Source organism: Cupressus sempervirens, chromosome 8 (assembly GCF_028749045.1).
Source record: "Cupressus sempervirens isolate cs-2001-9-10 chromosome 8, ASM2874904v1, whole genome shotgun sequence".
Lineage (NCBI taxonomy): Eukaryota > Viridiplantae > Streptophyta > Pinopsida > Cupressales > Cupressaceae > Cupressus > Cupressus sempervirens.
In genome coordinates this window covers 25,815,083-25,833,111 of record NC_143125.1, presented here as the reverse complement: position 1 = coordinate 25,833,111, position 18,029 = coordinate 25,815,083, and the positions used below count along the sequence as shown (strand labels likewise).

The window sequence follows — 18,029 nt, the reverse complement described above, 5'->3', positions numbered from 1 at the left end:
CATTTAAAATTATAAGTATGACCACTAATATCTAGAGGCTTTATAACATGTAGGTGCCTTGGCAAGGAAGGAAACACACGTAGGTGGAAGTATGTGAATGGAGGTAACATTTAAAATTATAAGTGAACTATGGAAACTAATATTCAGAGGTTTTATAACATGTAGGTGCCTTCTCAAGGAAGGAAACACATGTAGGTGGAAGTAGGTGAATGGAGGTGACATTTAAAATTATAAGTCAGCTATGACCACTAATATCTAGAGGTTTTATAAATAGAGGCATCTTGTAATGTTATTGATAAGGACAAAATGAAAAGATATGGACAACATGTAATTGATATGGACATTGTAATTGATATGAGAAAATTCATCAAATATATTAGTGCAGCAGCACTATTCAATTTTAGTTTATTTTGTCCATCCACTCTTCACAAGATATATTAGCAGTTTCTACAAATGATATCAGAGCATTGCCTCTTTTTTCTACAAGAGGTTCAGTTTTGTTTCAATGGCTTCAACATCTGGTCGAGGAGAACAGGAACGCGATCCATTTGAGCCACTTGAACCTCCCAAGAAAAAGGTAAAACCTGCCTTGACTGCGAAACAGTTTGACGTATTTATCAACCATAGAGGCCCAGACGTCAAAACAACTCTGGCTCAGCAGCTCTATGATTCTCTACAGAAGGCTAAGGTCAAGGCTTATCTAGATGCTCCAGAGACTGAACTGGGAGATTATTTTCCCTCTGCCATAAAGAATGCCATTGTCTCTGCCAGAGTTCACATTGCCATCTTATCACCAAGATATGCAGAGTCTGCTTGGTGTTTAGCTGAGCTTGCCCTCATGTTTCGAACCAAGGCTAGAATTATTCCCATATTCTACAATGTCGAGCCTTCAGACTTCCGCCACATAAAAGGAACAGTTGCAGGAGCATTTCTTAAACACGAAAGAGATGAAAGATATCCTCACGACATTCAACATTGGAAGGATTGCCTCCAGAATGTCGCAGCGATCAAGGGCTACGAGCTCAAGAAAAATAATGAGTAAGACTCCTCCCTGAGCATTCCATCTGTAAAATTTCATTGTTTTCTCGTTTTTTTCGAGAAACCAATTTAATTGATCTCAGAATTGCTTCGTATTTCTTACTTTAGCAGTTATATTTTAGAGAAAATGCTGTGTTAGGTAGACTAAAAATGGAAGGAAGATTTTCTCGGCGTGAGTGCCATTTGGAAACGAAATCAACTATTTTACCACTTTTTAAATGGAACAAATGGCAATTCGTTATGAAAACAAATTTTGGAGAAAACGTGAAAATTGTTGGATGGTTAGAAAGGAAGATTGCTTTTAAACACCTGCTGCAAACTTGTTTTATTAGAAAAGTCGACTCTACAATAAAATCTAGGAAGTTTGAGGGGATCATTTTGAGTTTTCTGTGTTAAGCCTGGAATAAATTTCTGTACTAAAGTTGTGTGGGTATGGAGCTCTCTTAGCTGAGTTGGTGTTGATATTCAATTATCTCGTCAAAAAAATCTTGTGTAGTTGTTTTGAGATCCAAATATCTCAATAATGCCCAACCCTTGAAGCCGGTTAAATAGCTTAGTACTCTTTTTGGACGATTTAAGACTCCAGCTTTCACAGATTTCTGGGTGTGGTTTGACAGCCTATATCGAAGCCATTAGTTTTGCCCTTTATGTCAGATAGCCATCGTGTGGTTTTTGACAGCTCCTGCCTGCACATTCGAGCTCCTTCCGTTGTTTTAGCAAGTATAAGCAACAGATTTTTCCCGATTTATGGTTACATTTTAGAACACTACCCTGATTTTCTTTGTTCAGGCGTCATTGTTAGTGTCTTGTGGTGTTACTTTTGTTTCTACGTTGGGCACGACTTTGACAGCTTTCACAAGAATGAATTAAATTGCCCCCACTCTGTTCTGAGAGATTCTTTAGGATTATTTATGTACTTATCTGGCATGGAAATTTTCTGTCTTGAAACATTTTCCTTGTGCAAGCCCATATGTCCCTCTACATGACTGTTGCCTGTGTTAACTTCCAGATCTTGGTCTTTGTAGCAGTTAGATGGTAGACTTCCAAGCTTTTCCTAATTAATGACTCCTGCATTAGAATATTCATTCTATAGAAAACAGACACAATGCTCTGATACTATTTGTAGAAACTAAAATAAATCTTACTTTGTGAAAGGTGGATGGACAAAATAAACTAAAATTGAATAACACAATGTGTTGCTGCATTAATACATTTCATAAACTTTCTCATATCAATTACAAAGTCTATATCAATTACATTTTGCCCATATCTATTACATTTTGTCCATATCTATTACATTACAAGATGCCTCTATTTATAGACAGCTTTGGAAACCTCGAGATATTACTGGTCATAGCCGACTTTTAATTTTAAATGTCACCTACTTCCAACAACATGTGCTTCCTTCCTTGCCAAAGCACCTACATGTGATAAATGGAGGCACCTACATACTAGAACATACTAGCAATAACTTATAATTTTATATTTCTGTAGTAGAAATTACCACACATCTCTAGAATGTTATCTTTTATTTATATGTTTAATACATGCCTTTAGGTTCTCCGGCTTCTTATGCTGTTGTGCACTCCAAACTTTAGGCCTGTTTCGATTCAATAAAACTTCTGAACTCTGTATGTTTTTTATATTTTTAAAGAAAAATCTCAATTACTTAACCTTAAATTTCGATTTCGCTTTCTCTATTGTCAGCGATCTGAATAAGCTGTGTGAAGAAGTTGTCTCTGCCGTGGTAAATGAGAAGCAAAAGAAAGAGGTTACAACTTTGCAAGTTGCAAAATATGAGGTGGGACTTAATGAGCTTGTAAAAGATTTCTACAGCCAATGCCAGAGAAACGGGGAGATGAAGGATAAAATAATTGGTATCTATGGAATGGGAGGGTCTGGCAAGACCACTCTCGCCAAACATCTGTTCAACTGTAAAGGACCGCAATTTAGTAAAACAACTATTCTATTTAATGTGCGGGAAAAACATAGAGAAGGTGAGCTGACTTCTGTGCAAAGTCAACTTCTAGGAGATCTGTTTCCTGCAAATCGGAAAAGTTGTCCTAGTGTACAACATGGGATTGCTGTTATCAAGGAAAATCTTGAAAGGAGCAGAGAATTAAGTTTCCTTTTAGTCATAGACGATGTTGATCATAAGGAGCAGTTAGAAGCCCTATTGCCCGTGCATGGCCTTACAAATTCTCTCCGCAACAGTTTGGTAATTGTCACAACCCGTGACGGGAAGCTTCTTAGAAATGCCGGAGTGAAAGTCCGCTATAAGATAAAACCAATGAGCTCAGCGCCAGGCAGAGAACTCTTCTGCTGGCATGCGTTTCGCAGTCCATCTTGTAAGAGTGGCTTTGCTGATTTAGTAGACGGATTTGTTGAAGCCTGTGCTGGTTTACCCCTCGCTCTTCAAGTAATGGGCGGGCATGTTTATCGCTGTGACAAGGACTACTGGAGGTCGCAACTAGATGTCTTGAAGACAAGACCTGACAAAGACATAAGGGATAAGCTTAGAATTAGCTATGATGCTCTGGAAAAGGATCAAAAAGAGATCTTTATGGATATAGCATGTTTTTTCACAGGAAAACGGGTGAGCAAGGCAATAAGTATGTGGAAGGCTTCAGGGTGGAGAGCCGAGTACGCACTTCAGACCCTCAAGGACAAGTGCCTTCTTGAAACAACAGTTTATGCTGGGAAAGAGTCTTCGCATAATCTACTTCAATCAATACTTGGTGTTGGGTCATTTGGTTGGCCTGATAGATTAGAAAATTATGAGCCACCACTTTACTTCAGAATGCATGATCATCTCCGTGACTTGGGGAGGGAAATGGCAGAGAATGAAGTGGACCATCCTCGTCAGCTGTGGCGTCCTGAAGATCTTGTATGTGTTTTTCCGCTGTCTTAAATACACGCTCTTACTTGGAAATGATTTTCTTTCTTTTAGCTGTTAAAATATGTACGCATAACTTACCACTTAGAAATTGAATTCAGATTAAAATGGATGAAATCGAGGGATTCCAAGACATCCTCAAGGCCTCCGGAGGAAATGGTTTCAGGTGTTACGGTTGTCTTAAGGACTGTCATCGTATGAAATTTTTACTCGAGAGGTCAGGGACGTCAACTGAGTTACGATGGCTGAAACTTAATCGTAAGATTCCTGAATGGGTTCCTTTACAAAATTTGCACACTTTAAAGCTCACAGGAGAATCGCCTTGGAGGTTGTGGCGAAGGGATAATAACCAGGTATATGCCTTTTTTTCAACAAAAAATTAATATTTGATAGCCCCAGCAAAATAGTGTTTTCTTGTAAGATTTTTATCATTGGAAATCAACAGTTTGAAACGAAGTGACTATAAATTTCAGGTTCCACTCAAGCTGAGAGAGCTACAATGCTTTGTTCGGCCTTATCTTACACAGTCCCCTAAAGACGAATCTATGCGAGATCTAAATGAACTGTTAAGGTTCTTTGGATTGTTAAAAAATCTGGAGACGCTACAGCTGAAGTTTGAAAGTGAAACTTTAGAATGGAATATTGAATGGAATTGCTTGCTAAAATCTGTGAAAGAACTTACCAATCTGAAAACATTGGAGTTGATAAACTTCCAGTTAGAAGATGAATTTGCTTTAGGCAACGGTGGAAAGACAACTGATAATAGGTTTCGTATGGAAAGCCTTGAAGCCATAACTCTGTGTCGTGCATATAAAACATGGAGGGTCTCAGTTAGCGGAACCTTCTGTCCGAATCTTATATCTCTCAAACTTTATACCATGCCAGATCTAATTGAAGTGGATGTCAGAGGGGTAACCACACTGGAATGTCTGGTGCTCTTGAAATGTCAAGAGCTGAGGAATGTATTGGTCGACGATATGCTGAATCTTACAACATTTCAAATAAGAATATGTAGCAGTTTGACAGAGTTGCCAAATATTGGGCATGTCAGTTGTCTGAAGAAGATCATTGTTAACCACTGCCGAATCTTGAAGGATGTGTCAGCTATTAAAAGTTTGAATGGATTGGTAAGGATCTGGATTGAGTGTTGTCCAGAGCTGGAGAATATAAAAGTTATTGAGCAATTGAAGAGATTGAAGAGAATCTTCATTAACGAATGCCGAAAGCTGGAGGGTGAAATTTGTTTTCAAGAGTTGAAGAGGTTGAGGGGTGTCTTTATTGGGAATTGTCCAAGGCTGCAGAGTATACAAGGCATTGAGTTTTTAACAAGCCTGGAGAGCTTTGTCATTACCAGATGTCCCCAGCTGCAGCAGGTACCAGGTTTTGAAAGACTTGAAGGACTGAAGGAGACGATTATTACAGATACTCTTATAGCAAGTTGTGTTGAAAGGTTACAGGTAGTAAATGTTTGTTTCGTCAGTTTCTCCACATTTTTTGGCTTTATTTCTGGTTGTTTCAAATGTGTTCTGCTTTTGGTTTTCCGTGTATGGTTTTGAGGATAATATCAGCGAGAGCACTGTGATTTCAGAGATTGCCGGAGCAGCTAACGATTATGGTGGGGAGATCGGCCATGGCGGATAAGATCGAAGAAAAATTAACAAGGTGCACTGGACGTCCGATGGTAATAAATGGCTTTTCTTTTTCCCGTCTAACTTCAAATGTTTTGATTTTGCTTTTTCGAATGCGTTGTTGAAAATCATCAAGTGAGAGCACTGTGCTTTCAGAGATTGCCGCGGGAGCCACACACTTTGGGGAAGGGATTATCGGAGAAGGCAGATATCATCGCAGAAGAAGTGCGCTTTAAATGGACCCCAGTCGTGTCAGATGTAATTGCAGATAAATTTGGCGACAAATCGTCTCCAGTGGGTGATATCCTTGAGATGGATGGTAATCAAAAAATGCACATGGTGAGGATGATGCATGAGTTCCATAAAACACACGATTCGTTCAGCAAATTCATCTTCTGTACTACGGTGGATAGGGCTCCTCAAATGCCAAGAGACTTTTGTAATTGGAGCAGGTGGCCTCTGCGTGTGCCTCTCGGCTCTCCTGCCGGTAGACAGAGCATGATATATCTCTGCGTGATTAGCGAAGAAAAGTTCACAAGCTACAAGTCCTGGGTGCCGTTAGATTCTTGTATGGGGAAGGCGTTTTTAATGGGAGTCAAGGAAGAAGAGGAAAGCAAAACCCTTCGCATATTGCAGAGCTTGGTTGCTCGACTAGGGGCTGGTAATACCCAAAATTATGAAGATCCTCACGATTTTTCTTTGGAGAGGGTCGACGCTCACCGTGCCGATGTAGTTTTTAACGAGAGGCCTGACCTTGCCGACGGATTGTCGGTTGATCCTGATGATTTCGTTGACGAATATGATGGGGATTCGGATGACGATTGATGCTTTAGATATCTCAAAAATAAAACTATGCAAGATGGTTTTCTTTTAATTAGTACTAATGTGTTTGAAAAACAATCTTTTTAATTTTTTTCTTTTTAAAATATCATTCAAAATTATATCTTTATTTTTTTTAATGTAATATGTTTTCATTTATTTATTTATTTTAATTATATTAATCAAGATATTTTATGAGTAATTTAAATTAATAAGGTTTAGATTGAAATTTGTAAATGATATCAAATATTGTGTAGATAGATAACCTAAACTTTCCTTTAATTTTAAGTCTTTTGAACTTAAAATAAATTTACAATAAAATAAAGTTAGTTTCATTTTGTTGAGTTGTATTTAAAGTCTTGTAAAAATTATTCGAATTACTTATGAGAAAATTCATATTTCTTACTTTTATGAAGATCCATAATATAATGTATGTGCCCCATACTTTTGAATAGATTCATAATTTTATTGTATGTAGCTTCTAAAATAATATATAGTACCAGTGCACTCAAGAGAGTAGAAACTTGGAAGATGGGAGATGTTCATAATAAATTTCTATGATGAAAATTAAAAAAATTGTTTGATCTAGTGAATAAAAATTGGGTATGACCTTAATAGATAACATAAGAGGCATCTGATGAATACCCATCATTGTGAGATCAGGGATTTTTTTTAGTGGCTATTATTCACCAATTGGCTAATATGTCCCAATTGGGCTATAGAAATTGGCTAAAAAAAAATCGTATACTAGTTGACCGGTTCGCCCAAATTTTATAAAATACTCATCTAGTGGTCAAAACGTTCGCCACTATTATTACATAATTTTAGTTTGGTAGTCGGATTCTTCGCCCATATTTCTCTTTAATGTTTACTCTTATTCGCCACAGAATTAATTGAGTGTCTCTTTCGACGATCATCATTTGCCAAATTCCCATTTTCCTATGTGAATTTTTTTTTTTGAGTGACACTGTACTCCACGGACAAGTTACCTTGATATGTGTCAACATTCTGGTGACTACCTTGACAATTCTTCTTCCTTCAAGAAATGTTGGCCGAAATTAAACCTCAGCCATTGATCTTGGATCATCAGATGGTTTGAGATCTCAAATAATACATTTAACATAATTGCATTTCAAAACATAATTCGCCATCAATATTAATAATTTTGTTAAAAACAAAAATTATAATCGCCATTATTTTATAAAAATTGTCTAAACTATTAAAAAATTTGCCACCAAATATCCATCGATTGACGCATAATTCGCGAACACTATTAATTTTTTTTCACCCAAATGACATGTGATTCGCCACAATTTTATAAATTTTGGGAGGGGGTGGGTTCCTTAAAGTTATCCCTGTGTGAGATATATGTAAAACTTTTTCATGTATATTTGTTCTCATGGGCATTGAAACTAGATATGTTGTATAGCCTTTAGAGACAAAAAATAAAGAATAGCATAAAAAAATAAAGAACAAAAACTATTTACATAGCATACTCTAGGATTAGCATAAATACATGCCCCGACAGTTCATCCTTCACCAAGTTATATACCATCTTCAATTTATTAGTCCTTTGGGGGAATGAGGTTATTAATAATTATTAAACAACTTCCTTCAAATGTGGCCTATTTGTGTCTCTTTTTCACTTCTTCTCTAAAGTATTTTCTAACCTAGTTAGAATGTTAAGGGATTTGAGTGTTACTTTTCAAGGATTCATAGTTGACAAAGAATGTCCTATTGACAAGTTGTGTAACATTCTAAGAAGGTTTGAAAAAGGAAAACTTAGTCATCTCATCAACATCAAAGTTGAAAGGCAAAGGATCTTGCATCACCTCTTCTATTTTCTTTGCTTCTTCATGGGTGTTTTCTAACAACTTCATGAGTAAAGTGTCATCAATTGTTCATTTATTAATACATGTCTTTCATCATATTTACATGACAAGTAGTGTCAACATTTACTCAGTTTAGTATATTCTTCTCATAACATTCTTACAACTCCCTTCTATTGTTTCACTCTTCACTATGTGGATTCCATAACTACCTTTCTCATTTTCATTCATGGGTGTACAAATACAATGATCTCTAGCACAACTATCTCACCCAAAATGCTAGAGGTAAGTAACATCTTGACTTCAAAGTGTACATAGCTCTTGAGGATCCATTCTACTCCTTTTTTATGTTTCTTGAAACTTAAGATACATGCTAATATCTTAAGGGAAAGCATACATATTCGACTCATTTGTACATTAGAATTTTAGCCCTAGTGGAGCATGTCTACTTCTCACCCATTGTGGTGACTTCCAACTTGTAACCTAATGGAGAGGTTGTTATATTTTACCTTTGTGACACTTAACCAAAATCTAACATGTTTGTAGTAGATTTCCTCTGTAACAGGATCAACCCTTTGTATTTATTTTAAAATGGGTCTATTTATCTTTATCCAAAGTATTCATCTTCTATTTTAATAGTGGATTTCCTTTGTATTGGAGATAGTCTTACTAATTTGTGGTCACCTAACATAATACAATTTGCTAAACTATGATCTATCTAGCAATTTAGTTGTCTAAAGTTGATTCCTTCAATTTAAAGGAAATTTTTCCTTTTAAAATCAAATGAAGAAAGAGAGACAAATAAAACATTACATTAAGTCCCTAAAAAGAGGTAAATAAATTCCATTTTTAAACACAAAGAGGTAAGATTTCATTATAAATATGACTTCAAGAGATTTCATGTAAACCATATTTCATTATCAATATGACTTTGTGAGTTCATGTAAAACATATATACATATGTATAAAGAAAATAATGATTCTAAAGATGTAGGATATTTTTTAAAGCATTGTGACTTTATTTTTAAATTATTTGTGTAATATTCTTGGCAAACTAGATGATTGTACTTGTGATTTTAAGTATTATTGAGCTCTAAACTTAATTCATTTAAAGGAAAAATATTTCTGTTGAAGAAAGGTTTCATATAATGAAGATAATTTCATCCATAAAATATCTATTTATCTTACATATTCACATTATTTATGATGTAGTGCAAGGTAGGAGAATCCCCAAAGGAGATGTCCTAGTGTTATTATTGTGAAGTCTAATCAATCTCCAAGTGGGAGATTGTTGTGATGTGGAGTCTAATCAGACTCAAAAGTTTATTTGGCGTAGTTTCCCTCCAAATTATTTCTATAGGGGTTTGGGGGTAGTGTCCCCAAGATAGGGTCAAGGGGCAGCACCCCTATAGGGTCTTGGGGCAACACCCTAGGTGCGCTTCTTATCGCAGAATAGGGTGGGGTCGAGGGGCAAAGCCCCCATGGGGGTTTCCCGAGGTAGCATCCCTGAAGCCAAAAATGATCATATATCATAAAAGGTGTTGGCTACTATTTTTCTATTATTCTAACCCTAATTTTGTAAGTGGCAAAAATCTTGTATAAAAAGGCTTAGGGTTAGGGATTTTCATAATGTGTGATGCGAAAATTGGTTCTTGTGGTGGTTTTGAGCTGTAAGGGATTATGGATTGTAATCAAGTTGTAATCACTAGATCATAATAATATTGAACTTGTTGTTAGTGGATGTAGCCTAGGGATTGGATGAACCACATTAAATCTTGGTGTCTTGTGTTCTCTTTGATGTGATCTATTATTCTTTGATATTTGTTATATTTTCATGTAACTGCTATTTCTATCTTAGATTAATCCTAACAAGTGGTATCAAGGCTAGATGATTGTTGTCTTTTTTTTTTCTTTAGCCAGACCGTCGATGTTTCTTTTTTTTTGGCGATCCTTTGCAAGAAGGTCTCATCGTTGAGTGGGAGTCTTGCTATTGAGTGGGAGCAATGATAGATGAGGGTAAGCTAAAGGTGGAGAAGTTTAATGGGCAGAAATTTTAGTTATGGAAGATGCAAATGGAGGACTATCTTTATCAAAAGGATTTATGGAAGTTGTTGGAAGGAAAATCCAAGAAACAAGGAACTATTTTAGATGAGGACTGGGAGATTTTAGACAAAAAGGCACTTGGAAGAATTCAATTATGCTTGGCACCATCAGTGAAATTTAACATTACAAAAGTGAAGATGATAGAAGAGTTGATGGAAACCCTAGTGAAATTGTATGAAAATCCCTTCGCTTCAAATAAGGTATTTCTCTTCAAGCATTTATTTATTATGAAAATAGAAAAAGGTGGATTTGTTGCAGATCATTTATATGAGTTTAATACTATTACTAGTCAGTTATCTTCTATGGGTATTAATTATGATGAAGACATTAGGGCTCTCTTGATTTTGTGTTCTTTGTCTGAAAGATGGAATGGCTTGCTAATGGCTGTAAGTAATTCTATTTTTGAATCTAATACCCTAAAATTTGATGATGTGATCAGTGTTATTTTAAGTGAGGAAACTTGTAGGAAATCCTTAGGTGGATCTACATCAGGAAGTGCTTTGAATGCACAAAGCAAAGGCAGAACAACTGAGAGAGGAAATAATTTTTGAAATAATGGGAAATCAAGAGGAAAGTCAAAGGGGAAGAGGTCTCAATCTAGAGAACCGAGAGATTGTTGGTACTGTGGTAAAACAGGGCATGAGAAGAAATATTGTTGGACTCAAAAGAATAATGAAGGAGATAAACTAGAAGGGAACAAGGAGGAAAATGTGGTAAGTAAAAAAATCTGAAGAGGATGCTTTTCTTCTATCTTTAGAAAGTATTGATGATTCATGGGTTTTAGATTCTGGTGCTTCATTTCATGCTACACCTCATAGAGGTTATTTCATTGATTATGTCCAAGGGGATTTTGGGCTTGCTTATTTGGGGGTAATGAACCCTATTAGGTTGTTGGAAAGGGAAAAGTTAAAATTAAATTGCAGAATGGGAATCAATGGCTACTACATGAGTTAAGACATGTTCCAAGGCTAAGTAGGAATTTAATTTCAGCCAAGCAACTTGGTGATGAGGGTTGTGTAGTTACTTTTAATTATAAAAATTGGAAGGTTTCAATAAGTTCCATTGTAGTAGGAAAAGGTGTAAAAGTAGGCACCTTATATCTTTGTACAAGTTATATTGTTCCTTCTACTTTGATTATTTTAGAGAAAAATGAATGTTCAGGAACAATTGTTGTAGTTGAGCAAGGAGAAAAAATAGCTACTATAGATTTTGATACAACACTATGGCACAATAAACTTGGGCACATGAGTGAGAAAGGTATAAAATTACTTCATTCAAAGAAAGTTTTACCAGGTCTGAAATGTGTCAATATGGATTTATGTGAAAGTTGTGTATATAGAAAACAAGAGAGATTGAGTTTTGTGAAGACTGGGAAGGAAAATAAAACTGAGAGATTAGAGCTTGTGCGTACAAATGTATGGGGACCAGCTTAGGTACCTTCCCTTGCTGGCTCTCATTATTAGGTTACATTTATTGATGATGTTGTTGACAATACAATCATGTTTTTTATTAGTGACATAAATTTATTTAAATTGTAACTATCTACCGAGCATATTGTATAGTTAACAGTGTTAACCAAGCATTCAGTTTGCACCAAGCAGTTACTACAAAGGCAATGATCACCAGTGTAAACCATGAATCTCAATGTATGCCAATTTTATAAGTGCAAACTAAATTATGCAGTGCTTACCGAGTTTACAGTTACTATGACATGAGTCTAGTGCTAATTGAGCTACTCAGTGTTAACCCAGTGACTCAGTTGGTATCGAGCTCATAGTGATTTAGTTTATATTTTGAGTTTCAAAGTATTCTTTGAGTCACTAGTGTAGACCGAGTTCAAGACTACTTGGAAGTGATCGATATGGACCAAGCCTCTATGTCTATCAAGTGCATGATGATGTCAAGCATTGACAGTGGATTTTGAGTATAATAACCTCACCAAGCTAGTCTTTAGAAGTTGAGTTTCTTCATTTGGTTTGACTTTGTGTATTTTTTGTAAACTTGTATTGTAGTTGACTATGTAATTTATAAACTAGATTGGTATATATGTAATGTATGGTATCACATCCAATGTGATGACTAGAAATGGTAAAACAAGTAGAGAAGAACAGAAGAATGAAGTACAAGGCTACAAGAAGTATAAGAAGCAACAAAGATTTATCTATCATAGCAAGGTTATTTTTACACTCAGAGGAATCTCATTCAGCAAACCAAGTTGTAGATCAGAGATCAGCTACTATTTCATCCTAATAGGTGGATTAGTCAAATGCTTTGAGAATGTACAACTAACAATTTTATGTAAATCTCTTTACCGATTGCATACTTCATTATATGTTTGTAAATCCTTTAGCAAGGTGGACCTAGTAGTCCTTATTGCTCCTAATAGGGTAGATCATTAGAAGTGATCATTGTAAGCCTTAATAGGCCAACTTTATACTACGGTACTAAAGCTTGTGGGTATCATCTCCACCCCAATTTTACTTTCTAAGTGGAAGGTTTCTGGGTCACCAAATTGTGTGTCAAAAGTCTTATGTATGCTTTAATTTTTTTAGTTTCTCATGCATGCAATTAGATTAGAACATACATAAAGGATTAATCGCTAATTAAAGATTATTTTTTTTTGGTTATTGATTCACCCCTCCCCTCTCGGTAACTTAGCCTAGCATAATATTTCCAACAATTGGTATTAGAGCTTTTGTGGTCTCAGAGAAAAGTTTAATAGCTTGAGCAAAGACCAAAGGTTATGGAGGTATTCGAACTTAAAAAGGCTATTGACAATGAGAAGCTGGATTTGGAAATGCTTGCTATACAACTCAAGAAAGAAAAAGAGAAACTCTCTCAATCTCAAAAAAGAAGAAAAGAACTTGCAATCCAAATGAATGACCATCTCTACATTGAAGAAAGAATTGAAGACATCCATTCAGCAAGAAATTTAGATGAAGCCAATAAATAAATCAAAGAACTATTAGAAAATAATGTTTCACTTCAGGAAGAAGTAAGAAAACTAAGAAGAGAGAAAGAAATTCAAACAGTAAGACTACGTGAAGTTATGGAAGAGACAAAAGAAAGATAAAAGAAGAAATAAAAGGAAAGAATAATGAGATTCAACATTTATCCCTTCAGCAGGCTAACTTCATTAATCAGCTCACAAATGCAAATGAAGAAATCATGAATCTAAGATTAGAAAATGAAAGACTATTGAATGATTTAAACATTGAAAGGAAAACCAATGAGGGGATGATGAAATATCAACTAGACATGAATCAATTGAATGAGAAAAATCACTTTAGACAAAATGGTAAAGTAGGATTTGGATATACAAAAGAAGGTGAATCATCCAAGCAAGGAGCTCAAAAGAATCAAAGACCTACTTGTAGTCACTGTGGTAAGCATTGGAATTATAGATGGAGTAACTAAGAGGGGAGGGGTGAATCAGTTACCACAAAAATAATACCACAAATCCTTGAGATGTCTTAATATTTAATTGTTGTTGATACTCGGTAGCTACACAGATAAATGTTGAAACCTTGTAGATGTGTTGTTAACTTATAAGCATTCAAAGTGATTAATATGCATGAATAAAAGAAATAACATGAACACAAGAGACACCAGTTTTAACGTGGAAACCCAATATGGGAAAAACCACCAATTAACTAGTCACCAATTTTCACTCTTCTGAAGTGAGCCTTGTTAGGAACCAACCCTATTAGAGGTTACAAAACACACTGTTAGGTGTGACCTTGTTAGAGGATTTAATCACCCTATTAGGAGTGGCCTTGCTAGAGGACTTTAGAACAATTCAACTGAACTATCACCTTGTTAGAGGATTTGCAAAATGGCTATTAAACCAACTCTATTAAGAGATTCTAGATTCACTGTTACAATTATTAGAAAGCAACAATGAAGTGACTTGAATGATATGCAACTTATCTTTTGCTGATTACAGACCTCTGTTAGACTTTATTGGATCCTTACTAATCGAATACAACTTTATAGCTCCTCCAGGATATCTAATCTTTCATCAAAATTCGCTCAATATTCACTTATTCCATTCTCATTCATTCATTCACACACACACTTGAATTCACCATTTGAACATCTATATATATATACCTTTCAAATTATCAAGTTGGCTCAAATATAAGTTACAAAAACTAAAAAAATCATTACATTAGTCAGCTACATTTATTGCACAAAACAATTGAACTTAATATCAAAAAAATAAAATCCTTCACTGGCCGACCCAACTCGGTAACAACTGCTCCAGAATGGTTTTCTAGTGTTAACCAAGTGAAGCTTGGTAAACAATGTAAACCCTGCAAAAAATCCTTTCGAGACAGAGTGAACTCAGTTAGCACTGACCTTCCTTTGCTGACCTTGTGAGCTCAGTAGAAACTAACTTTCTGCCACATTTCCTTTGATGACCGAGTGAGCTCGGTAGACATTAAATTTTCTTTGTTAACCTTGGGAGCTCGGCTAACACTAACTTTCTGCTACACAATCCTTTGATGCCCTAGTGAGCTTGGTAGACATTAACTTTTCTTCTTTATCCTTGGGAGCTCAGTTAACACTAACTTTCTGTTACACAATCCTTTGATGCCTGAGTAAGCTCGGCAGAAATTAACTTTTCTTCGTTAACCTTGGGAGCTCGGTTAACACTAACTTTTTGCTACAGAATCCTTTGATGCTCAAGTGAGCTTGGTAAGAACTAACTTTACTGTGTAATGTTTAAGAACATTTAGTAGACACTGTAAATTGCTTTGCTGATCATCTGAGCTTGGTAGACTCTGTCTGATGACTGATATGACATTTGTGTAACATCAAAGACAATACACAATTAACAATTGTATCCAAAAATCTCCCTCTTTGGCATTGATGGCAACACAACATGTTATAGTAGAATTAAATTTGAAAACAAGTCTTTTTCTTTCAGAACAATTTTCTCTATTAGATAGAAAACTCTCCCTCTTTTAGTAATCTCCCTCTATGAAGGAATTACATAGCAAAATCTTCCTCTCAAACAAATTTCAGAAGGATATGATAGTAAAACTCTCCCTCTTTGACAACACATGCCAAAGGCAACACAACTCAAATGAATTTTAATGTACCTTTAGTACTGATTCATATGCAATATTTCCTGATTATGTTGCATCAACTAATAGATATTCAACTTGTTATGTGTTGATGCATCACTAAAACTTCATTTTAGTGAACTTCAGATAGGGGAGTGACCCCTAACTTACCTCTTAGATACAAGAATGCATCCTTAGGTAATGGCTTTGTGAATATGTCAACAATTTGTTCCTTTGTATGGACATATTCCAATCTGATCTCCTTATCTTGCACCAGTTCTCTGACAAAATATTATTTTATTGCAATGTTCTTGGTTTTGGAATGCATCACTGGATTCTTAGATATGTTGATTGCACTTGTATTATCACAGAACATAACAACTGGTTCTTTGATTTCCACCTTCATGCCTTCCAACAACTATTTAAACCAAACAATATTAGAACAATTTACTGCTGTAGCAACATACTCTGCCTCTACTATAGATTGGGATGTACAATTCTGCTTTTTGCTTGTCCAAGAAACCAACCTCTTTCCAAGAAAGAATGCTCCTCCACTTGTACTTTTTTTTCATCAAGGTTTCCTGCCCAATAAGCATTAGTAAACACTTTCAAATCTAGATTACCTCCAAATTTGTACCATAAACCATAATCTCTAGTTCTTTTCAAATATCTCATTATTCTTTTGATTGCCATCATGTGATTTTCTCTTGGTTTTTTTGAAAATCTTGCTACAATACCAACTGCAAGGGTGATATCTGGCCTAGTATGAACTACATACTACAACTTTCCAATCATAGATCTATACAATGTTTGATCTACTTCTTTTGATTCATCGTCCTTGGTAAGTTTTAATCCAGTACACATAGGAGTCCCAATTAGTTTACAATCTTCCATACCAAACTTTTTCAATATCTCCTTGATGTATTTTGATTGAGTGATGTAGATACCATTTTTATTCTACTAAATTTGAAGACCATTAAAGAATTTGATCTCACCAAACATAGACATTTCAAATTCCTTGTTCATTTGCTCTGAAAATTCTTTGCAAAGATCATCATTCCCTGTGAAAACGGTATCATCCACAAATATTTCTGCCAAGACAATCTTATTATCTAGTCCTTCCTTTATATACAAGCTACTATTATCATTAGTTCTTTGAAAACCAATCTGAATAAGATAGTTATGCAATCTTTCATACCATGCTCTAGGGGCTTGTTTCAAACCATACAATGCCTTGTGTAATTTGCAGACCATGTTCTTCTTATTTGGATCAACAAAACCTTTAGGTTGTTCAATGTAAACCTCTTCATCTAGTATACCATTGAGGAATGCTGACTTGACATCCATCTGATAAACTTTGAATCCTTTGTGAGTAGCATATGCAAGTAAGGTTATGACTCTTTCCAATCTTGCAATAGGAGAAAAAGTTTCTCCATAGTCTATTCCTTCTTCTTGAGCATATCCTTTGCATACTAGTCTAGCTTTGTTTCTTGATACCTGACCATCTTCATTCAACTTGTTTCTGAATACCCACTTCGTTCCAATCACATTTTTATCTTTGGGCCTAGGTACAAGAGTTGATGTATTATTTTTCTCTATCTGCTCTATCTCTTCATTCATATCCCCAATCCAACTATCATTTCTCAATGCATCTTTGATATTTCTAGGTTCAAAATCAATAAGTAAACAAGTACCTTTCAACTTACTTCTTGTCATGGTTCCTTCAGATTTGTCTCCAATGATTTGATCTGTTGAATGATTTCTCCTGACATATTTTGCTAATATAGGTTCCTTGCCTTTTGAATGAATTTCATTGTTATCCTCTTACACTTAAACTTCAAGTTCTGGCTGTTCTGGCTCGGTAGATATTGGCTCGAGTCCTTCAGACTTGGTAGACATTTGCTTAGTAGCATCTGAATGTAACTTGGGTTGTTTTAGCTCAGTTTGAACTTTCTGTAACTCGATTACTGATGACTCGAGAGAAGAAGATTCTTGATTGGCTGGTACTGTATCAGGTTCAATGAAAACAAACCTTCTATAATCTTTTGGTTCCCTTTTGCTTTCTTCTTTAGTCCTTTCTGAAAACTCATCAACTTTCACATGTGCACTTTCTATGACTTTGTGAGTAGATAAGTTCAAACATCTATATGCTTTGCTTTTTCAAGAGTAACCCAAAAATATTCTTTCATCACTTTTTATATCAAATTTTCCTTTTCTAGATTCTTTTAAAATGTAACATTTGCTTCCAAATACTTTTAGATAACTTACATTGGGTTTGTAACCATACCACAACTCATAGGGAGTTTTGAATGAGTCCTTCTTCAGCTATACTCGGTTCAAGGTATGAACTGTAGTGCTGATGGCTTCCTTCCAGTATTTGATAGCAATACCTTTCTCAGTCATTAGGGTTCTTGCACAATCCATGATAGATTTGTTTCTTCTTTCATCTATTCCATTTTGTTTAGGAGTTCCAAGTGTTGAGACCTGTCTTTTGATTCCCCTTTCAATGTAAAAGTTATTGAACTCATGTGAAATGAATTCACGACCTCTGTCAAACATTAAGTATTTCAATCTTTTGCCTGTTTCCTTTTCTACTCTGGCCAAATACCATTTGAATTTTTCAAATGCTTCTAATTTCTCTCTT

General features: G+C 35.4%; 1 protein-coding gene across 1 annotated transcript; it reads left to right on the top strand.

Annotated features, from left to right (window-relative positions):
- The first annotated feature begins 297 nt into the window (after positions 1–297).
- LOC149541393 (disease resistance protein RPV1-like) lies at positions 298–6,436 on the top strand. Its single transcript, XM_089796670.1, has 6 exons — positions 298–1,038; positions 2,746–3,925; positions 4,036–4,287; positions 4,408–5,391; positions 5,523–5,615; positions 5,719–6,436. Exons 1-6 carry the CDS (start codon positions 506–508, stop codon positions 6,385–6,387), a joined length of 3,711 nt encoding a protein of 1,236 aa, XP_089652796.1. The 5' UTR covers positions 298–505; the 3' UTR covers positions 6,388–6,436.
- Positions 6,437–18,029: the final 11,593 nt, after the last annotated feature.

Bases quoted from the DNA above. Each gene is read 5' to 3' on its own strand.
- LOC149541393 (XM_089796670.1), top strand. From the start codon at position 506: ATGGCTTCAACATCTGGTCGAGGAGAACAGGAACGCGATCCATTTGAG. The intron at 3,926-4,035 runs GTATGTGTTTTT...AATTGAATTCAG, and splicing joins TGTGGCGTCCTGAAGATCTT to ATTAAAATGGATGAAATCGA. The intron at 5,392-5,522 runs GTAGTAAATGTT...CTGTGATTTCAG, and splicing joins GTTGTGTTGAAAGGTTACAG to AGATTGCCGGAGCAGCTAAC.